The following is a 24,484-nucleotide window of genomic DNA, read 5'->3' as shown; positions in this document are numbered from 1 at the left end:
ATCTCTTTAGAGTACATCTCTTATCTCCACCCAAGTCTGCATAGAATCTTGACCATAACTAAACATATACCATCATGAAGAGAGTTTGTGTGACAGGAGCTACTTGTTAAGATATAAAAGTTTTTTGTTGTTGTTATGTGCCCTCGAGTCAGACTCAACTCATAGCGACCCCTCCTTGGGTTTCTGAGGCAGTATCACCGTGGAAATAGATTACTCCATCTTTCTTCCAAGGAGTGGCTGGTGGGTTTGAATCTCCAGCCTTCTGGTTAACAGTCAAGTGCCTTAGGCACTATGCTACCAGAGCTCCCTCATTTGCATGTATTTCCCTAAGAGACAAACCAAGCTTAACTCAGTATTATTACAGGAGAACCAATCCAGTACATGTTTGTGAATTTTTGCTTATAGGAAATAGAGAAACATATTAAGAAATTTAATGGATTATTATATATTTATATATAAAAAAAATAGAAACTGTTAGAAGATTAAATAAACTTATATATGTAGTTGAATCTTTTAAAATAATGGAAATTAGATTATTAATGCATTAAAACTAATAGATATATACTGTGGAGCTAGAAACTGAAACAGGTATCTACAGGTAACTTGATGAAATGTTGTGAGAATAGGAAGTTCTCTATGAGATTCCTAATTAAATATTGCACAGTAAATCACCTTACAGTCTGTTAGATATTCTTACAAACTGTTTTCATCCATGCCCTTGCCTTAGTATGTTGTTATTAGGTGCCGTCGAGTCCTTTCCAACTCATAGCGACCTCATGTACAGAAGAATGAAACACTGCCTGGTCCTGTGCCAGCCCCACGATCTGTGCTGTACCCGAGCCTGTCATTGCAGCCACTGTGTCAATCCATCTCATTGAGCCCCTTCCCCTTTTTTGTTGACTCTCAACTTTGTCAAGCATGATATCCTTCCCCAGGGAGTGGTCTCTTCTTACAACATGACCAAAGTAGATGAGACAAAGTCTGACCATTCTTACTTCCAAGGAACATGCTAGCTGCACTTCTTCCAGGACAGATTTGTTAGTTCTTTTAGCAGTCCATGGTATTTTCATCATTCTTTGCCAACACCACAACTCAAAAACATCGACTCTTCTTTGGTCTTCCTTTTCATTGTCCAGCTCTCACATGCATATGAGGCAATTGAAACTACCATGGTTTGTGTCAAGCGCACCTTAGTCTTCAAGAAACATCTTTGCTTCTCAGCACTTAGAGGTCCTTTGCAACAGATTTGCCCAATACAATACAACGTCTGATATCTTGATTGCTGCTTCCATTGGTGTTGATTGTAGAACCAGGTAATATGAAGTCTTTGACGACGTCATTCTTTTCTCCATTTATCATGATGCTGCTTATTGGTCCCGTTGTGAGGATTTTTGTTTTCTTTATATGGATGTGTAATCCAGACCACAGACTATAGTCTTCAGTCTTCATCAATAAGTGTTTTAAGTCATCCTCATTTTCATTGAGCAAAGTTGTGCAATCTGCATAACATAGGTTGTTAATGAGCTTTCCTCCAATCCTGATACCACATTCTTCTTCATATAGTTCAGCTTCTTGGATTATTTGTTCAGCATACAGATTGACTAAGTATGGTGAAAGGATATAACCCTGATGCACTCCCTTCTTGATTTTAAACCATGCAGTTTCCTCTTATTCGAATGACAGCCTCCTGGTCTACATAGTTTCTTATGAGCATGATTAAGTGTTCTGGAATTCCCTTTCTTCTCAATGTTATCCATACTTTATTATGATCCACAAAATCAGATGCCTTTGCATAGTCAATAACACAAGTAAACATCTTTCTGCTACTCTTTACTTTGAGCCAAGATCCATCTGACGTCAGCAATGATATCCCTTGTTCCACATTCTCTTCTGAATCCAGCCTGCATTTCTGGAAGTTCTCTGTTAATATACTGCTGCAAATATTTTTGAATTATCTTCAGTAAGATTTTACTTGCATGCAATATTAATGATATTGTTTGATAATTTCCACATTCTCTGGGACCATCTTTCTTTGGAATGGGCACAAATATGGATCTTTTCAGTCAGTTGGCCAGGTAGTTGTCTTCCAAATATCTTGGCATAGCTGAGTGAGTGCCTCTAGTGTGGCATCCATTTGTTGAAACATTTCAAAGGGTATCCCGTCAATACCTGGAGCCTTGTTTTTCACCTCTTCCCTCAGTGCAGCTTCGACTTCTTCCTACAATCTCATTGGTTCTTGATGAGATGCCACCTCCTGAAATGGATGAACATCAAACAGTTCTTTTTGGTACAGTGACTCTGTGTATTCCTTCCATCTTCTTTTGATGTTTCCTTCATCATTCAATATGTTGCCCATAGAATCTTTCAGTATTGCAACTCGAGGCTCAACCTTCCTCTTCAGTTCTTTCAGCTTGAGAAATGCTAAGCATGTTCTTTCCTTCTGGCTTTCCAACTCCATGTCTTTGAACATTTCATTATATTAATTTACTTTGTCTTCTCGAGCTGCTCTTTGAAATATTGTTTAGCTCTTTTATCTTGTCATTTCTCCCATTTGCTTTAGCTACTCTCAGTCCAAGAATAAGTTTCAGAGTCTCTTCTGACATCCATTTTTGTTTTTTCTTCCTTTCCTGTCTTTTTAATGACCTTTTGCTTTCTTCATGGATGATGTTCTTGATGTCATTCCACAATTCCTCTGGTTTCGGTCATTGGTATTCAGTGCATCAAATCTATTCTTTAAACAGTCTCTAAATTCAAGAGGGATATAATCAAGGTAATATCTTGGCCCTTAGTATATTATATTGAAAAAAACCTTTTGATTATTCAATATTTGCCTTAAGTATATTTTTATGATAGTGCTATAATATAGCTATGAGAGAGTAGGGTGAAATAGTTGAATAGGTACTATTCATAGAATAAACCCTAGCAGTTATTTTAATGTTGAATCTGCTTATTTCTTGTCTTATGGAATTAGTGACCTAGATTTCTTACAGTTTGCATCTTTATTCTGTAGGTCCAGGTAGGAAAATAATCATCTTTCAAACCTTTGTGATTAAATGGGCTTTTACTAGATGTTCAAGTCTATCAGGTGGATAACAACTATTGAACCTAAAATTGCTTTAGAATTTCTCTAAAAATGTATGAGGGTTGACATGTTTTCCTAAAATATATTATTACTATAATGAATTTTCTATGACTTATAAAATATTTTAAACAGAAACAAAGACTAGTACAATGAACCCCCATGTGCCCATAACCTGGCTTCAAAAACTGTCAACTCACGGCTAATTTTATTTATTTATTTATTAAGCCTCTTTACCTATATCAAGCCTGTCTCTTAATTATCCACCTGTTTTCCATCCTTTCCCCTCCCCTTGGATCCCTGGTAACCAACAAAGAAAATTTCCTTCCCTATGTAAACCTTTCCTTTTTACAATAATGGACTCATATAATATTTGTCCTTCTCACTATAATGTCCTCCAAGTTCACCCATGTTATGAGATGATTCGTTGATTCTTCATTATTCTTTAATGTTGCATAGTATTCCATTGTGTGTATATAGCATAGTTTGGTTATCTATTCATCTGACGATGGGCATTTATGCTGTTTCCATCTCTTTGCTATTGTAAGGAGTGTTGTGATGAACATGAGGGTGCATATATCTGTTCATGTCCAGGGTCTCACCTCTTTAGGATATATTCTTAGAATGAGATTGCTGAATCAAATGGTATTTCTATTTCAAACCTTTTAAGGAAGTGCCATACTATTTTTCACAGTGGTTATACCATTTTACAGTTCCACCAGCAGTGTCTGAGAGTTCCAATCTCTCTGCACCGTTGCCAGCATTTGTTGTTTTCTGTCCTGTTGAACTTTTGCTGTTATTGCTGGAGGGGGATGATATCCCATTGTTTTGACTTACATCCTTCTAATGGCTAATGATCACATTTCTTCATGTGTTTGTTGGTTTCATGAATATCTTCTTTGGTGAAGTGTCTGTTCATATCCTTTCCCCATTTTTAAAATGCATTGCTTGTCCTCTTAATGTTGAAGTATTGAAGTTTTCTTTAAATTTTAGAGGTAAGTCTCTTGTTGGATATGTCATTGCCAAATATTTTTTCCCAATCTGTAGGTTCTCTTTTTACTCTCTTGAAGAAGTCTTTTGATGTACATAAGAATTTAATTTTTAGAAGGTCCCAGTCATGTAGTTTCTCTTGAATTTCCTATGGTTTAATACACAAATTCAGAATTTAGCCTTCTCTTTCACTGTTAAGTAACAACAACCTTAGCATGATGATCCCAGGCTGCTCCTTTGTTGTACAAACTTTCAGGTTAGAACTGTTACTTCCTCACACTGGATTTTCTTAAGCATGCTCCTAGATGTGTATTTTTTTAACACAGTAAAAAAAAAAAAAACCCTTAAAATTGACTTATAATAAAATTCATTCTTTTTGGTTGATAGTTCTGTGAGTTTTGAAAATGCTTGAAGTTGTGTAACCACCACCACTGTCCAGATAAAGAGCACTGGTCGACTCTCAATCTCTATAGTTTTGCCTTTTCAAGAAAGTCATATAAATGGAATCATAAATTATGCCAAGCTTTAGTTCTGACATTTGAAGTTTTTTAAATCTGTTCACATCCTGTGTTTTTTTAAAAAAGCATTGCATGTTGATATTTGTAAAGTTAATGTAAATATGCCTCACCTCTATATAATAGTAACATTAAAATAAGTCTTGCACTCACATAATCTTTAGAATTTACGAAGTTCTTATACATGCATAATATCGTTTCAGCCTCACAGTAATCCCGTGAGGTAGCCGGAGCAGGTGTCCTTATCCCTATTTTTTTAGATGATGAGGCTGAGATGGGACAGAGTAAGTAACTTGGTGAAATTTATGTAACAAGTGATGGTAGAGCTGGCTTTGGACCTAGATTTTCTGACTTTAAGTATAGCATTCTTTGTGATTATACCATGTTATCGTATGCAGGTATTACCTGTCAATCATTGGTTAATTTGTCAAACAATGTAATTTGGAACACTATGTTCCCAGTGTGTGTGCTGTGTTACACTAGACTTAATGTACTAGATATCACTCCTTCCCCCAACCATCTGCTTTATTGTTTTTTAAAGTAAGTGTTTGTGTGAAATGTAAAACATTTTCATAAGGACCAGCTTAAACTTCATTTCAGTAGGACTGACTTAGCTTGTAGAATGAAAATACTTACATTTGCCAGAGAAGTTCTGAAAAAAAAAAAATCTCAGATTCATATCATCCTTCTTAATATCTTGTGTACAAACAAACTCTGATGTTAGTTTTATTTAAAATACTTTCAGTTAGGGTAAATATAATATGTGTTTGTTATTATGACAGAATATTAAATATTTTCTAAGTTTGTCAGAGAAGCAATGGAAAAAATTATATGATCAGTAATTTATAATGGCAAAGCTATCACAAGTGTTGAATTCAATTATATTTTAGCACTTAAGCCAAAAAAAAAAAAATCCTTCTCTTATTAGATGGGGGGTGGGGGGAAACGTGGGTTGTAACAGGAAATTCTCTAAACATAAATCAGGTTTTCTGGGCACAACCAGAACAGCAGAGGCAACAATAAAACCTTCCCCGGCAGTGGGAATTATTTTCAGGCCACATTTTAGATTCAGTGGTGCAGAGTCTTGGGCTTGAATTTTTTTTATTTGTAGCCCAGCTGTCAAATAAAACATTAACTAGAAAATTTGTTCTGTCAAAAAAGGGATATTCTAGTGCTTATGGTAATATTTGATATTAGTGTGTGGAGAAGTAGACTGGTATTAAAGGAAACAAAAAATAAAGACTGAGGAACACTTATGAGATTATCAGAAAATAATTTACCAAAAAGAGCAGCAGGTATTTGTATGCTGTGATTTATTTAGGAGTCGTGAACTTCAACCTTATAGCAATAACAAATACTGCTGAGGAAGCCTGCCAGCCCAGGGAGAAGTAAACTTAAAAATATAATGTTTTCCAGAGTTGGGCCCAAAGTATAAATTGTAGAGAATAAGTTAATTTGTATTAAAATATGAAACCCGTTAGATGTAACTACTTAAATGCCATCCCTTATTTCTAACTTCCCTGACACCCATTCTAAATTTGTTCTATTTCATTATTCTCACTGATTCTGCTTTGTTCTTTCTCTAAATTGCACTTACGGCTCTTTGTAATTATATACCTGTTTGTGTTTGTTTAACATCTGTCTCCGCATTAGACAATAAGTACCATGAGAGCAAGGGGCCATGTCTGTTTCTTTCACCTCTTCATACATAGTATTGTTGTCATTAACTGCTGCTGTTGTTAGTTGCCATGAAGTTGATCCCAAGTCATGGTGACCACACGTGTGCAGAGAACTATTTCATAGAGTTTTCAGGGCTGTGATCTTTCAGAAGCATATCACCAGGCCTGTCACCACGGCACCCCTGGGTGGATTTGAACCTCCAACATTTCAGTTAGTGGTCCAGTGCTCAGCTATTTGTGCCACCTGGGGATTCTAAGAAGGCTTAATCCTCGACAATTAGTAGTTGAATGAAGATTAATTGTGATAACTTTTTGAGCAAAAATTTAAAAACTAGGAAATTTTTGTTAATAACCCACAGTGGTTGAGTATACATTTTCCTAATGCTGATATACATATGGTGATGCAGTGGTTAAGTGCTCGTCTGCTAACCGAAAGGTTGGGGGTTCTAACCCACCCAGCTGTTCTACAGGACAAAGACGTGATGATACACATCGTCTACCTCCAGGACCTAGTTGTAGTTATTTCACTCATTCTCACTCCTACAACTCACTCAGTTGACAGGTTTCAAAACTTCAGTTAGCCTACCTTGGATAATTTATCTAGACAATCCAGACAGTCCTGTACTTTTTATGCTCTCAGCATTTAGGACTAGGCTAAGGTAGAAATGACAATACACTGTGATCAAAGACATAATCACACTATGGTTTATTCAGTTTCTTTCAGTAGTTACAATACACTGAACCTGCAGTTTTCTAATTATTAGTAAGAGTTCAGCTGGCTGACTTTTGCCTTGTCCTATATGAGCCCTGCCTCTAGTCTATCAGTTGCTATTGAGTCACTTGCAACTCATGCATCAGAGTTGAACTGTGCTCCGTAGGGTTCTAAATGGCTGATGTTTTGGAAGCAGGTTGCCAGGCTGTTCTTCTGAGGTGCCTTCATCATTCACCATTTTGGTTAGCAGCCAAGCACATTAACCGTTTACACTGTGCAGGGCCTCTGCCTCTAACCTAACCCCACTTCATTTCACCACTCCCAGTTATTGTCAACTCAGTTCTCACTTAGGGCAACCCCGTGCTTCAGAGGCTTTTCTTGGCTTAGTTTTTGGAAGTAGATCACCAGGCCTTTCCTCTGAGGTAGATTCAGGCTACTAAACTGTTTGTACTACCCAGGACTCCATTTCACCAAGAAACCTTTCCATTTTGTCTTTTACATAAATTAGAAATTTAAGTGAAAATTATTACATTTTTGATAATTAATTTGCTTTTTTCTTTTCCATTATATTTTCTAAAATGTCTTGAATTCATCTTACCATACTCCTAATTTAGTGACATAAGATGACTTTAAGTGATATATATAGATGTCAATTTAAAAGACTGAAAAATTTCAGAAGTAAACACTTGGAGAATTTAGCAGTAAAAACACCTGCTTTGATTGAAGTCTTTTCTCCCTCATAATCACAGGAGAAAAAAAATAAAATTGATTCATTTTGCAATTTGAGGTTTAAGTGAATCTGCATTTACAGCTCTGGTGGCACAGAACTTAAAGCATTTGGCTGCTAACAAAAAGGTTGGTCGTTCAAACTCACCAGCTGCTCCATGGGAGAAACATGAGGCAGTCTGCTTCTGTAAAGATTTGTCATTGTTATGTGCCGTTGAGTCAGACCCGACTCATAGCAACCCCTCCTTGGGTTTCTGAACTGTATCACTATAGAAGTAGATTGCCCAACCTTCCTTAGAAATCCTATGGGGCAGTTCCACTCTGTCCTGTAGGGTCACTATAAGTCAGAATAGACTCGGTAGCAATGGGTTTGGTTTGGGTTTTGGTTTAATAACTTTCAGTGTGCTACTCATGAGTGTGAAAGCTTTGTATTTGACTTTCCACCTTATTTTTATAAAGTTGTTGTTGTTGTTATGTGCCGTCAAGTCGGCCCCAACTCATAGCGACCCCTCCTTGGGTTGCCGAGGTGGTATCACTATGGAAGTAGATTGCCCAACCTTCCTTCCAAGGAGTGGCTGGTGGGTTTGAACCACCAGCCTTCTGGTTAGCAGTCAAGTGCCTTAGGCACTATGCTACCAAAGCTCCTTTTTATGAAGTAGGTTTCAGTATTTTATTTCTATATTTGCAAACTTTAACCTAATAAACCTTATTAGACTTACTAAAATTAAGAATTTAAAAAACTGCTTCCTTAGTGACATGTATTGTTATCTTGAAAGGTTAAATACATTGAGATACCAATAGTTAATTGAGACCTTAAGATTTAAAATAGGCTAAGAGTTCCTGGGTGATGCAGACAGTTAACTTAGTCAGCTGCTAACTGAAAGGTTGGAGGTTCAGGTCAACCCAGAAGCACCTCAGAAGAAAGGCCTGGCGATCTACTTCTGAAAACTCACCCGATGAATACCCTGTGGAGCACAGTTCTACTCTGACACGCACGTGGTCACCATGAGTCAGAACTGACTTGGGGGCAACTGGTAATAATGTGTTCCAAGTTAAATACATAAACTTTTTTGGGCATATTACTTTTTTTTTTTTCAGCTTAGTCATTTTTGTTGAACATTTGAATTATGTGTTTGTGATCCCACTGAAACATTAAAAAAATGAAGGAAGAAAGTCATATTGAACATTAAGGGTGGACATTTTATGACATACTCACTTGCACATTTTACTAACATTTCAAAGGAAAACGTTACCTGGAAACTATAGGGATGCAATGGAGGGGCTGCCTCAGATATTTAATTCTTTATAAAAGTTTGTGTGAATTATAAAACATCATCTCTGGTGAAACAAAGATCCTGAAAGGTCAGGATTTTACTTCTTCTGACATCTATATCTGAACAGTTCCTCATGTGTTCGAGGTCCTAGACATAATAAGTAGAGTAGGTTCCTGCCCTCCTTACTCTGAGCCCAGTAATAACCCTTAGATAAACTGCCACAATCTTGATTTCATCATCACCCCCCCTCCCCCAACGAATTTTCATCACTCATTTAAAACAAAGAAAGAATGACCTGGTTCAAATTGCAGTTACTATAAATTAGTCCTTTAATAAAAAACTCAGTTCATGAAATTCTGATTTGAAAATAAAGAAACTGTCCACAATAACTTGTATTATCTTGGTATGTTGTTGGGAGCTGTCGAGTAGATTGTTTTGACTCAGTGATCCCATGTGTGTGAGTAGAACTGCCTCATAGGATTTTCTTGACTGTAATCTTTCCTGTCTCCTGTGGAGCCACTGGGTATGTTCAGACCACTAACCTTTCAGTTAGCCGAGTGCTTTGACCATTGTACCTCCAGGGCTCCTTGTACAGATCACTTACGAAAAAAAAAAAAGAAAGAAATACATTAACCTTCACTAATTCAGAAAAAGGGTTGTATTAGTGAATTATAATTAATAAAACTAATATTATGTCTGTTCTAACTAATAACAAATGTGTCCTGGAAGAAGTGAAGCCAGAATGCTCCTTGAAAATGAGAATGGCCAAACCACGTCTCACCTACTTTGGTCATGTTGTCAGAAGGGACCATTCCCTGGAAAAGGATGTCATGCTTGGTTAAATGGAGGGTCAGTAAAAAAGGGGAAGGCCCTCAATGGGATGGATTCACACAGTGGCTGCAATGATGGGCTTAAGTATAGTAAGGCCCATGAGGCTGGCACATGACAGGACCATGTTCTGTTGTACATGAGGTTGCTATGAGTCGGAGTCAACTCGATGGCACCTAACTGCAACAACAACAATATAAGTCTGGATTATAGTGTACTTTTACATAAAGATAAATAAATTTCATTTTGTTTTGAATCATATAGAATGACTCAACAAATTGTTAAAATGGTTCCAAATAAGGATTCTCAGGGCCTGCTTTAGTCAATTGACATGATTCATTTTTAATTTGTAGTAGCCATTTATACGTTTATGTTGTCATAGTCCTCAAATAATTTTAATATATACCTTTAAAAAATGTTATTCTCACAATTCTACTGATCTTTTGTTGTTTCTAGTATTAAAGAAAACATTCAGGTTTGACCAGGGCAAATCATTATAAAATTTGAATTACCAAAATCTGAGTTAATATGACTTGATTGTCTGATAAGTTATCTGGTCACTGGATATTTGTTTCTTATGGCAATTTAAAAGAACATTTATATTTTGTATTTTGTTTTGTGTTTCAGGAAAACTAATCCAAGTGGTGTTTGGCCATTGGGATGTTGTCACTTGCCTCACCCGTTCTGAGTCATATATTGGGGGAAATTGCTACATTCTCTCAGGATCACGTGATGCAACCCTTCTGCTGTGGTACTGGAATGGAAAAAGCAGTGGGATTGGAGATAACCCAGGCAGTAAGTACAACTTATTTTATAAGTAAACTTACAAGTGTTGTATAATAATATTTTGTAGTGAAGTTATCTTTTGCATGATAGTGAACGTGAAGCAGAATTAGTGAATAATTTCTTAGCCCTAATTTAAGAAAGGTTTGCTGAGCCTTGTTATAAACATTTTGTGAACATTAAAATCTGAGCATGAAATCTCATTATTCATATTATAGATTTTTCCTGTAATCTGAAAATGTTAGTTCTTCATTGGAAATGACTGTCACCAAATAAAATAGAGGTGTTTCATTCATGAACAATAAGATATAATGTAAAAGAGCAATCACATATTATCTTGTTTATTGAATTCATATTTTAGAAAGAGCAAAATAAAAATTATAATTTCATGGAAACCAGTCTTTACAAAAATATGCTTTCATCTACATATTAAAAGATAAAACCAGTCATAAAAGGCCAATATGGAATATTCAAATTGGCTCTTGGTTTTTCAGATGGGAAATGAAAATGTTCACCAACAGCCTTAAACATCTTTATGAAACTATGCTGAAGGCAGTAAAACAAAAAATGTGTAACCATTTAAAATTGTAATTCACAGAAGGCAAAAAAGGAAGCAGCTACCATTAAAACCAATCGCACACAGCTGCAGAAAAGAAATGGCTTTAGAAAAACACATTAAGAAGTAGGAAAAAACAAAGGGACCACCTGAAAAATGAGAATTTAATTAAAATGATTATGACAACACTGAAGAGTTCTTGCAAGAATAGCTTTAGATTTTTACTTCATAAAGTAGAAGATTTTAACTGCTCTTATAAATATTTACAATTTCTTAATTTAAAGCAAGTTGCATTGTATTAGTTAAGGAAGGATCATGTTGTCCCTGCTTTACCTGAGTACAATGGTACTTCTGTCACTCAACCTGAAATTACAAAACAGTTTAAATATGTTTAGGACCATCATATTTTGATTTTTTAAAAGCTAAGCTTAATGTCTAATATGTGTATGAAAGCGAGACCTTTATTTAATCTACTTTAATGCCAATACAATTTTAAAGAAAGTATATGCAAAGTATTTTTCAAAGCTTTTTCTGCTTTATATGTATATGATGCACTTTGCTTACTGTGGTGGGTAAACAAAATTTTTATTCAATGAACCTCTAATTTATATTTCTTATTTTTATCAATACAGAGAATTCCCTACTCAAATAGAATGTGAAAAATCATTTTAAGGCTGTTATATTACATATAATATAGTCTTTGATATCAGTTCAGATTTCAGTATGTGCCTGTGTTTCCTATATCTATGCCTATATCTCTATTTTATATATAACTGCAATAAAATTTTAAAAGATTTTAATTTCAGAGATTCTGTTTTTAGCACTCTTTTGAAAAGCCCTTTCTGTTCTTTTCATATGGACTCTTACATTCTGGCCTTTCTTCCCTTCTCACCTTTTAGGATGTGTGACTACTTTCAATTTCTTTTTTACTGTTTCTTTGAACCTAGTTATTGAGATTGGCTAAATTATCTCAGGCAAACCTATACTTGACAAAGACAATCAGGTTACCATTTTGTTATTTGTCTCAAAATAATGAGGAAGAATTTGTCCTAGACACTGAGCCTTTTCTGTAAGCATAATCTTGTCTAGAAATAATGTAAGATGTTTCATGCACCTCTAGCACTCCAAACAAGAAAAAAATAGTTTTCATACTTGTCGACACAATCAAGTTCTACAGTTACACATGAGCACTACCAGTGTGTACTCTGAGAACTAGCTAAAGGCATATTAGCTATTCTTAGATGTAATTGCTGTTGCATTTCAGAAATCCAAGTTTATTTTTCAAATTAGAAATTTTCAGCTTTTTCATAGGTACAGTTATAGAGAGAGAGAGAGAGAGAGTGTGTGTGTGTGTATATATATATATATATATCTTATAAATCATCCTAGAGATAGTTTTTGCATGTCTCTTTTAAAAAATGAGTTGGTAGTACTGAGCAGATCCTGGAATTTAGAGTAAAAATAATCTTAAGTTCTAAGCCTTGCTGCGGTCCTTCTGTCTTGTCTAAAAAATGAAAGCAACGATAGTAACGGACTCATGGTGTTATCAGAAGCACAGGATGCTTTGAGCAAATAAATCACCACACAGACACCGTCTTGTTGGCATTAGAGTATATAGTATTACATTATATTTTTTTATAAAGCACTTCATCTCCACCCTCTCATTGTCTGCAGGATGCTAGACATTAACTCTTACAAATGCTGGTAATGAAAATAAATAAATAAATAACATAACATAACAGCACATCTAATAAAATTTTAGAAAACTGTAATGTATCTTGACTAAATGAAATTACCTTTCTCAAAGTAAACCTCACTTTTTCCTGGCCCTTTTGTAATGTCTGATGTCCCAATTTAATTTTGCTTTATCTTTGAAAGATGAATCTGGGAGAAAGACAAATAGGCATTTTTTTTTTTTCATATAATGAGAACTTACACACATTAGAATAGAAAAATGAACAAGGCAGCCCAAGCTTTGCAAAAGAAAATGACAAACAAAAACAAAGACATTTTTACTGTGTGTGAACTGTGTTTGAAATATTCATGCAAGCTGGTTCAGATCGTATAAGCCTCTGGCTCATTGATGGCTCCACGACGCAGCCGCTGAAGTCAGAGCTTTTCAGATGAGGGATTTTAGGTTATGCTCAGTTCTGTATTGTATCTCCTGGATACAGTGTAATTGACCTTTCTGAGGTGCTCAGGCATTTACACATACAATAGCAATATAGTCTATAAATGTAGAAAATGCCTCAACTTAAACTTTTGAATTAAGAATGCTTTTCTTTCTTTACAAAAAATAGGTATATGAAAAAAAATGCTAATGATTTTTCTGCATTTTATATGTCTCATTCAGGTATTTAGTTATTTGAGCTCAAAAATCAGGAGATCCCCACTTGTCTAGTGGTTAGGAGTTGATGCTCTCAGAAATCAGGAGAATGAGCTAGTAATTGTACTTACCTAGGCCATAAGCCTATACCTTTTTCTCTAATACTGATTATGTATGTAAATTTGATCACTTTATTATTGTTTTATCAAAATACCAGGTTATCTAATCTTCTTATCCATAATGCTTAGACAAAATCAGGCTAATTCATATTGGATAAAACCTAGTTGTAGTTTAACTTGAGACTTTTAAAAGGACACAAGTGTTCTATGAAATCTACCTAGATTGCATGGCAGAGCCTTGTTTTCTTATATAACAGATAGCTCTTCATCTTCAACTCTATTGTCTTATGATAGTTATCTGCTGTGGAATGTAATTTTCTCAATAAGAAGAAATTTTTAAATAGGATTCCATTTATGTGTGGATGTATTTTATGAAATCACCCAAGAACATTTCAGCGAACAATGTTTTCTGCATGGAGGCATGGCTTTTCTCTTTCACCTTAGTCCTGTTTGTGTTTTAGAACTGCATCTTACCCGCCAAAATGCTTTTCCTGAGATAAGTATTTTTCCTTCAAATAATGCCATCCAGACTGCACATTTCCAATACTGGGAGAAAATGTTCCCTAATGCATTCAGTTGACATTTAAATATTTTAAACTTTGAAAGAACCTTTTCATATAAACAAGATGAAAAAGTCCAAATACTTCTTACTTATTCACTATTTCTATATTGTAACAGTATATCATAAATGTGGATTTTAAAGATTAGAAGCTTATTAAGTATATTTTTAAAGTAATTTTTAAAAAGCTCCAGTTGATCAGCTTTAGAAGCAAACAGCTGCTAACTGTAAGGGTGTTTCATGGATTTGTGTGTGTAGTATTTCAATAAAGTAGTTTTCCATTCTCACATTCTGGTTTTGATTTGATTGAAAGGTGGCATTCCACCCCCTTCCCCCCCCCCGTCTTTGCAATCAGACATGGTAATCTATGTCAGCTTTTTCCTTTATGGGAATGGCGTCTCCTTTGGGGGTGGGGGGAGAAAAACAACTAAGTTTTTTCTTAACAACAAGATTCTGTTGTTTGAGAATATTTCAGCACCATTAATTAGAAAGAAGGTTTTATTAACCATAAGGCTAGCACTAACAGACCACAGAGCTGTTTTTTAAAGTACTGTATGCCATTGCTGCCCTGCTTTTTCTCTGTCTAAAACTTCATTTTGTTATACTCTCATCAATCACTTCAGTCATTACCATAAATCCTACTGTTGTTAATTTTACTAGTATCACCCTAATGAGACATTACTGCTATAATTAAAAATGAATTCTAACTTTAAGGCATTCTAAATTTTTTTTTAATGAATTTAGAGTGATCTTGCCATATGACCATAAATACCACTGATACACACATAGACTACTCATCAAGTCTATAAGAAGAGAACTGTCATAATGTGCCCAGGTGTGAATTATTTACTGGTTGCCTCTGTGCACATGTGCTTATGCATATGTATATTTTTGTGCATATATTTAGGAATTATATCCTTTTTATCATAAAGCCTAATATGCTTTACTGAGGCTACTGATAAATCCTTATTCTTTGTCTTGCCAAAATATAGGTGCATGTAATGCAAACATTATGACTCTCTGTAAGTAGGTGTCCTAGAGCACCATCTGCTGGATGTATTTGGGGACTTAATGTTGGCAATGTGAAAATTTGTATTTGATCAGACAAGTGTAGTTTGTTTTTAATTGCCTATGTTATATTTTATATGGGTCACAGATATCAAGGTATGTACATTCTGTGCTCAACTATGTGAGTTTGTAAGAAGAAATCACCTTCCTTCTTTTGCTTCACCCTGTCCTGCTTAAGAACTTTACAAGAGATATTTTGGTTAAGGAAAAAGTAAATACAATGTATTCCTAATAAAACAAAGCATCATAGTTTATCCTGAGATAAACTATCATCTTACTGATCACAGGTCTTTAGTAAACTATAGTTGGGGAAAACGGTATGGATAATATTTTGAGTTTCAGCCCTTTATGATCACTGGATTCTGAATTTGGAAACAATGCTTGGAGCAAGTAGTCTTTTTATGCCTGGGGCATGATTCCTGATTTGATTCTTTGGCAAGAACATGAGTTTTTCTTGTATGTATCTCATCAAGAGCTTCCCCTCCCATCCTCCTGTGGTGTGCACCGTTGTACTAACACTGCCTGCATTTTTATTTTCTCCTTGAAGAATTCAGCAAGTTGGGTTTTGAAGCCAGTATGTTGGCAGTGTTCAAGTTCGGGTGACATTAAAACTACATCTATGAAATTCTCCAGAAGGTCCAGGATGTTAGTGCTCCATGATACAATGCAGGCCCTCAAGTTCCAGCAAAACAACTCTGTATTTACTGCTTGTAACTAATAGTAGATGTGGTAACAGGAATTATATTCATATGGCAAATGAATACAACCTTAATGTGCACCATATGCAGAGCGGTGGGGTGATGTGCCAATATATCACATTTATTTACCTTGTTTGGTTGCAGAGAAAAAATGACTATACCATTCAGCCCATAGGCTATAGCCACATCAATGTGAGAACAGAAGAACTAATGATTTATGCTCTTGAATCGAAATTGAGTATCTTCATATGTAGGCTTTAATATTGCTACACCAAAAGAAAGTTGTTTCCCTAATACTTATACTCAGGAAATTTACTTCTACACAATTGCTAGAATCAATCTAAGAAAATACAGATTCCCTATAGTCAACTAACTATTGCTATGTAGGCTCACAAAGAAAATTTTGAGTATGTCTTCTTTCCCTTGAGAGACTGAATATACCCCAAAATTGTGAGTTACTTCCCTCGTTTTTTTTTTTTTTTTTTTTCCAAATCTGAAAGTGGGAATCTTCTGTTCTTAGAATGTTGCACAATCGTGTGTGTGTGTGAGAGAGAGAGAGACAGACATATTACTGTGGCACTACTAAGGATGCATTTAATTAAGACCTCCTGGAACAACATATTAGATTGCCTTTACCACCTTCCATAATGTCCGTTCAATTAGAGGAATTGTGTGACAGCTTTGTTTAATATGTACCTCACATTGTGCTTTAGATATTTCTGAGAATTTATGAAAAGAGAACCAATTAACATGAAATTCAATACTTTAATGACTGATGATCTCATTTACAAAAGAAAACTTACCCATTTTTTCTAGTTACCTTAGTTTCTATATACCATGTTCACTAATATGGTATGGCTTTACAAAGCAGCAATTTAGAAGTGTTATTAAATAATTTTTTAAAATTTACCTTCTTGGTCTTTTAACATTACCGTTACCTAATAAAGTATATGATTACATTTTATTTACTTGCTTGTTCTCACTCTGTGTGTGTGTGTGTGTGTGTGTCTCAGTAATTTTTCTCATGTTCAGAGGGAGTTGGTCAGACTTCAGAAGATTATAGATTTGAGGTATTTTTAGGTAGCAAAAAATCCTTAGGTATCTTTCTGCCATTTGGGGCTAAAGGCTGTATGACTTTTGTTCCTTTCAGCTTTTATTTTTTAGCTTATAATTTTCTACAACTGAGAGATTATTTTTTTATTTCCTTGGGGTGAGTGGGGTTAAGATCTGTTTTTAATAGCTCAAGATATGAAAACACTTTCTAGTTTTCACTGGGTGCCTTGCCTGTGTATCTTTAACATAGGAACCTTAAAAATGTTAAGGAAAAATACTACAAATAATATTTTGTAATTTGATTGTTGCTGTTGTTAGGTGCCATCAAGTCAGCTCCAACTCATAGCGACCCTATATACAACAGAACACTGCCCAGTCGCGTGCCATCCTCGCAATCCTTGCGATACTTGAGCCCATCATGGCAGCCTCTGTGTCAGTCTGTCTCGTTAAGGACCTTCCCCCTTTTCACTGACTCTCTTCTTTACCAAGCATGATTATCCTTCTCCAGGGACTGGTCCCTTTTGCTTTGATTAGTGAGTGATTTAAAGCTAGGTATTTAGGATAGACAGATTAAAATTATTCCCAATTTTAATTACTGTTGGTAAGTATTATATGTACTATTGCATATCAACAAATTGGAAAACTATTTCATTTCAATAAATTTTCTTACTGTCTGTATTCTCTTTTAGAGAGAGAATTTTACAGTTTTTATGCTATTTGATATCCATGTGTAGCTATGAGAGCTATATAGATGAACTAAAGCCAACATAAGCCCCTCTGTAGGGAATCAACAAATGAAAAGTATTGGTCTCATGGAAGTAGGAAAAAGTAGTATATTAGTTTAAAAAAAAAGCATATATGCCACTTATAAAGATACATTAATATTATTGACATAAAAGGATATGCTCTCTGTATTGCTAACTGTAAAAAAAATCACTGATTATGTCAAATCAAATTTTCAAGTCTGTATAGCTGTATGTATATATACATATTCTGTGTGCATGTTTACATAGAACAAAATCTGGAAGGACTGACAATAAAATGTTAGGAAGGGTTATTTAATGGTAGTGGTATTTAGAGGCAATTTTTCATTTTCTTCATAATTTACTAGATTATCTGATCTTTTTCATAATGAGTATGTGTTACGATAATCAGAGACAATGAAGGTATTTTAATTTCGGGAAAAACTACCTAATTATTATAATATAATTTCACTCTGTGTCCCTGGAATCTAAATACAAGATCTCTTTAGTAGTTTTATCAGAATTTTTATGGATTGCTCTGTTAGGGAAGGTTGGAAAGTCTAAGACAAGGAGGAATGGGAAATTTAAGTGTAATTTCTAGAAATTAAGGTATGTTTTCCTTGATGTGAAACAAAAGTAATGAGAACCATCTTGATTTGGCTTTTCTGAAGTATAGAATCAGATGTTACACTTTTGCAGAAAGGAGTGTCGGTAACAGAGGATGAAGATAAGCATTTTTGTGCTTCTGCTACCACTGCTACTACTATACGATACTCAATGGCTGCTCACTACATACCAGGCACCATACTAAGCAGTTCATATACTAAGTCATTAATCCTAATAATAGCCCTGTATTGTAACTATCATTAGTATCTTCATGTTATAGACGAGGCACAGAGAGATCATAAATATGCCATTATTAAAAAAGAAAACTGGGGTATGACACCAAATGTACACAAACTGTTGAATGTGAAACAAATTCTGCTCTATAAATTTGCACCCAAAGCACAATAAGAAAAAATAAAATAAATATGCCATTATTTTCTGCCCTGGGCTTCTAAGCTCCTACATCTCCCTACTAGAACCTACTCAAGGGAGGTCACATAGCTTGTTGTTGTTATGTGCCATCAAGCTGACCCCGACTCATAGTGACCCATTCTTGGGTTTCCGAGGCAGTTTCACTATGGAAGTAGATTGCCCCATCTTCCTTACAAGGAGTAGCTGGTGGGTTTGAACCGCCAGCCTTCTGGTTAGCAGTCAAGTGCCTTAGCCATTATGCTACCAGAGCTCCTAAGAAGAAAGGCTTCCCTGACCGGGAATTGAACCTGGGCCGCGGCGGTGAGAGCGCCGAAGCCAAACCACTAGATCACCAGGGAGCACCCTGTGTTCATCTCAGGTATTCTGGGCTAGAAGCCCCATTCTTAGCAACTAAACTTTACTGCATCTTTTATTTTAATTGGATTGTCAACTGTAGAAAATTTGATGGCAAGCCTATCACTAAATCACTTAGTATATGCAAGAGAGAGAGCTCTGTATATGCAAGGGAGCTCTGGTGGCATAGGCCTAAGGCATTTGACTGCTAACCAGTGATTGAAACTCACTAGCCACTCCTCAGAAGGAAGGTTGCACAATCTACTTCCATAGAGATACCACCTTGGAAACCCAAGGAGAGGTCACTATGAGTTGGATTCGACTCGATGGCAGTGAGTTTAGTTTTTTGGTTTATGTAAGAGACATACAGAAATAATTTTGTTATATGTCATGACTTTTTATTTTTTAACCATTGTAACATATTTTAGTGGTATACTGATAAACATATATACATATTCGTACTAATCCATTTTCTAATGTAGTCTTACAGGATGATTCTATTTTCATACACTTTTATACCTATATATCATAGAGAAAGGAGAACGTTTATAACTCAAAACTTAAGTTTCATTTATAATTGATATTTGTACCACTATTACCTTGTCTTGCATTTATAATTCTAACACTATTTACAAGAAGAGCTGAACAAATTTACTGATGATTGTCATACTCTAAATGTAGTTATGATTTTTAATATGTAACCCATATGTTAGGAGCTCTGGTGGCACGGTGATTAAGGCATTCAGCTGCTAACTAAAAGAGGGTTGGCAGTTCAAAACCACTAACCACTCTGAGGAAGATGAGGCAGTCTGTTTCTGTAAAGATTTACAGCCTTAGGAACCCTCTGGGGCAGTTCTGCTGTGTTCGACAGGGTAGCTATAAGTCTGAATCAGCTTGATGGCAGTGTTTTTTGTTTGTTTGTTTTTAACCTATATGTTTAATAAAATAAGCATTTCTTTTCACCAAAGAGATCTTAAAGATTTGGAGGGGGGCAGAAGCTATTGGAGGTGGAATGATGTCAACAAATTCCAGATAGTTTGTTTCTCTTTATATAATTAAGATGTAGTATTATAATTCCCATTGAAAAATTAGGACATTAATGAGAAAGGTTTTAAGAAACAATTTAGCAGCTAACCTCATTTCCGCTTCAGCACAACCATTTCCTTTCTTGATTTATCATTATGGTGAGGCACATGAGAAAGCATGGTATTCAGTGTTCACATGAATGTTTTGTAGTAATTAAAATGCAACAAAAACCATGTGCAAAATATAAGTATCCACCTTTAGGGAACAACTGCCATATATACTATGATATTCAGATTATCTGTTGTTTTTGACTAATCTGAGTACATTATATATTAAACAAATTTGTATTTTCTTTCAAAATGAGTACTCTATTGAAATGATTTTTTTAAATTCAGATTTCATCTTTTGTTTTACCTCTCAAAGAGGCTGGATGGCATTAGGTTTTACTAATGTAGAAAATTATCATGGTTGTTTTTATTTAAGAATTTTAAGAATTAATGTTAAATATTGGTTTGGTATACAAATTCAAATTGTAATAAGTAATTTGTACTTAAGTACAATTTTTTAAACCCACCACAATTATAAGTAATTGTAATATATATAGGTTTATAATAAGTTCAACAAAATCTCATGCAATAGCCATTTAAAATCAAATCATTTTCAAATACAAGACCATATTTTATTCCTTTGCCTCTTTGCATAGTGTGTATTACACATAATATATACCCAAGACATGTTGTTAAATGAATGAATGACCAAATGGAAAACAGATATGTGGCCTAGAAGTCATTTAAACTGAGTGCTAATTGAAAAAGAAAACTATTTCTAGAAAACTAAAAATAGGGTAATGTTGAACCCCACTTCATCTCATAATACAGTATTCAAAAAAAATGGTGAATGAATGAAGGGGCTTTGCTCTCTGCTAATAACAACATATTTAAATCACTAGTGAGAATTTTGCAGTGCATTTTTAAGTGAGTTAATTTTCTTAAGAGTAAGGTGATACCAAAAGTACCAAAAACTTTATTCACTTTTTAAAAAAGTAAACTTTTGCCAAACATGAATGCTAGGTCTGTTTTTACCTGGATTATTAATCCCTTTGCCTAAAGAAAACAGACATTTTGAAATAATACTTTTTTCATTAGATATTTATGAGCAGAATCCTAGAGAAATTACTATTTCCTCTTCTTTCTAGTGTAATTGTAAGTGGTTCTGAGTCCATCTGATGGAGAATTGAATGTTTATATTTAATGTTATGAGGGCACCAAAGAAGCACACTTAATAAAAACATGTGCTATTACTGCCTATTGGTATAAACATTTCACCTAATATTTTAAAGCATAGGTCCAATCTAAATACTAGGTGGGTGTTATGGAGATTGTGTGTTGTTTAGATGCAAGTTGGGTTGTTCAGATAGTCTCTCTAAGTTAGCAGTAACACTTGGTGTTATGTGCCAAGAAAAGCACATCAGTAAAAAAAAAAAAACCTGGTGTGCGCTGGCATTCGTGGCAGGATTTGGACTATCTTTAATCTCATTTGACTTGTTCATCTTCCTTTAAGGCCATCCATAAAGATGCACTGGGTATCCCTTTCAGCCTTTGGTTAGGATTTGCATCAGTAGTCATAAACCTGCTCTCTGGACAAAGACACCCTTTCCTTTGAAGTAACTGTTCAAGCTTTTCAAAGCAGTCCTAGAAGTCTGTCCTCTTTCTCTTTTTATTTTTCTTTAAGAAGAGTTTGAAGTGTAGACCCTTAAACCAGTAGCAGGATAAATTTTTCTTTCAGCATTATCGAAAGCCATGACAATTTTTTCAAGTAGCAAGACTTTAAAAGGTTCTTAGGGGAATCTGTTCTGCTTTATGGTCTAGCTTTCGGTAGATCCTACTATCTCAGAAAGCAAAAGTAAAGACTTTTTATATCCATTAGCCACTGCACATTTTTATCAAACGAATTAACCTGATATTTTTCAGAAGACTTTTTTCTGCTATTTATTCAGTTTAGAGACTTCAGTGAGAGATGGTGATAGCTTGAGATCTTTGAAAAAAAATAATACATGGGATTGTCTTTCTTGAAGTGAATGCCCCCCGCCCCAGGTTTTAGCTATTTGGGCTGACAAGTGGTTGGGAGGGGCAGATTTAGGTGACTGCTGGAAGGAGAATGAATTATATGATTCCTAGATTTCTAGGCTTTCAGAAGAAGTATGCACAGATATGGATGGGGTTTGGCCTTTCCTTTCTGCAGGATGATATCTCTTGGCTCTGCTACCATCCAGGATGATGTATAACAGCGTGACTTCTGAGAAATAGAAAGATAGGGTTGGTGAGCCACACAGAATCCCCTCTGCCCTGATTAATTTCATTCCAGGTGGTTCCCAAAATGCCTGCTGATCTTAAATAATTTGGACTCATTTGATTTAAATCCCACACCCTTTAATTCCACCTACCAAAGTGAAATTTTAGTATGTAAAACACTTGGTTTACTGGAATTTAGGAAAATCCAAGTGCCTAAGGCCTTTGACTGCTAACCAGAAGCTGGTGGTTCAAACCTACCAGCCACTCCTTAGAAGGAGGGTTGGGCAATCTACTTCCGTAGTGATACTGCCTCGGCAACCCAAGGAGGGGTAGCTGTGAGTCGGATCCGACTAGATGGCAAGTGAGGGTTTTTTTTTTTTTTTTTAGATTTTAAGTATACTTTCTGATCAAAAGAAAATGTGAACAAATGCTTGATTTGTACAGCAGACAAGTTTTTAGACAAGACTGGAAACAGCCTTTTTTTTTTTTAGAGGAAATTCTGTCCTCTCTGCCCTTATGTTGTTGTCTGTGGATTTTTAGAGACCTTTAGTATAGGTTTCTGTAGGTGAGGGACGTCAGGCAGTACAGTCTTGTTACTGGAAACCCAGGCATTGTTTGTGAAATCAGTTACCTGAAAAGAACGTAACAATCATAAATCTACCCTGATGCTTTAAATTTGTTTTTCTTTTTTTGTATTTTTGTGTTTCTTGAATCGTCTAACCTGCTTCCTGGATTAGGAAATGTTTTGCCAAACTTTGAAGCTGAAGTCCTATAATTGAAAGTTCTTTATTTAGAGAGCATGCCCTAGGGAAAGAAAAATCTTTTTTCAGTTTTGAAATTACTCTATGTGTGTCTCTCTGTGTGTTTTCAGATTTGTGGAGACAAAAAAATAAATTATGGATACAGTGTGCAGTATTGCAAATTGTATTTTGCAAGTAAAGCAGACTTATGAAAATCTCAGTGTTGAGTTTATAAAATGAATGTTTATATTTTAACCCACTTTCTAGGCAGGGTTGGTCATGAGGCTTCCTAAACTAACTTTATAATCAGAAAATTTTCAGTATTTCAACTTTTACATTAAAGGAAGAAATACAATAGACAGTAATCTCTCCCGATCTGCCCCTGAGAACATATTCTTAGATCTAAAACAAAAGTTAGCATTGACATGCTTAAATGATGATGTCCTCCGGGCCCCCCATTATCCATCTGCCCTTTGTTTACTTTGGCCTGTACTAAGATTGCTTTAAGTTGCCGTCAGTTTTCCTTTAACTTTCCCTTTCCACTGAGGACTATCAAGACTACTCAAGTTAAAACAGAAATCTCACCCCCAACCTCACAAAATGGTAACTTATGAAAACAAAAAGGAAACGATCATCCCCCAAAATATGTTCCTCTACATCTTAATGATCTTAATTGTTGATAAAAAGCTGTCAGTAGATATAATTATACAGTAATTTCAAAAATAACATTGTATTTCATGGAATGTAGAGCTTCTTGGGAAAAGCGGAAGCTATGAATCAGGGCTAAAGTATTTGTAAGGTAACTTCTTCAAACAGCATATTTTATTCTAATTTTTATGGCAAGTTTTATCTGTACTATAGTTAACTTTCTTATGAAGGTTAACTTATTCATTGGATTGCATTATTTACCCCCCCCCCTTTTTGGTACAAATTTTCCAAATTTGTGGACTTTTTAAGGGAGCAAAAAAGGAAGTCCGTATGACAAGTTCTTTCTGTTTTGGGAAATGTCAAGTAAACTTTCTAATTATGGTGGGATTCTCTTCAGAAATAAGTTTTTAAACTCAAATGAACCAAGCACCTTGTTCCACTGATCCCCTTGTCTGTTAACCTCAGTGCCACCAGAGCTCCTTTATCCCCTTGTTTTTCAATATGTCACTTGAAGCCTCCTTTTGTCACTAAGCACACAGGCGAGTTCCAGCTTCTGGACACATGCAGCTTAGCCAGTACAGTGAGGTTTGAGACAATGCCCCTTTGGCTTAAATCCCACTTGGAAGTCTTTCCAGGCACCAAAAGCCATGAAGAACATTGTGGTGGGATACCGGCTGCCATGAAATAACCACAAGCTCCA

At 35.3% G+C, this 24,484-nt stretch overlaps 1 protein-coding gene across 1 annotated transcript in view; it reads left to right on the top strand.

Moving 5' to 3' along the window:
* The window catches only part of LRBA (LPS responsive beige-like anchor protein), a 1,065,192-nt gene that overhangs the window by 1,030,080 nt on the left and 10,628 nt on the right, over positions 1–24,484 (top strand). The window contains 2 exon segments of the mRNA XM_042782393.1: positions 10,431–10,598; positions 12,817–12,846. Coding sequence (XP_042638327.1) covers positions 10,431–10,598; positions 12,817–12,846 — 198 coding nt within the window.

Source organism: Orycteropus afer, unplaced genomic scaffold (genome assembly GCF_000298275.1).
Source record: "Orycteropus afer afer isolate SDZICR_OR568_19922 unplaced genomic scaffold, OryAfe1.0 scaffold00297, whole genome shotgun sequence".
In the NCBI taxonomy this organism is placed as follows: Eukaryota; Metazoa; Chordata; class Mammalia; order Tubulidentata; family Orycteropodidae; genus Orycteropus; species Orycteropus afer.
This window is presented reverse-complemented; position numbering and strand designations above follow the sequence as displayed.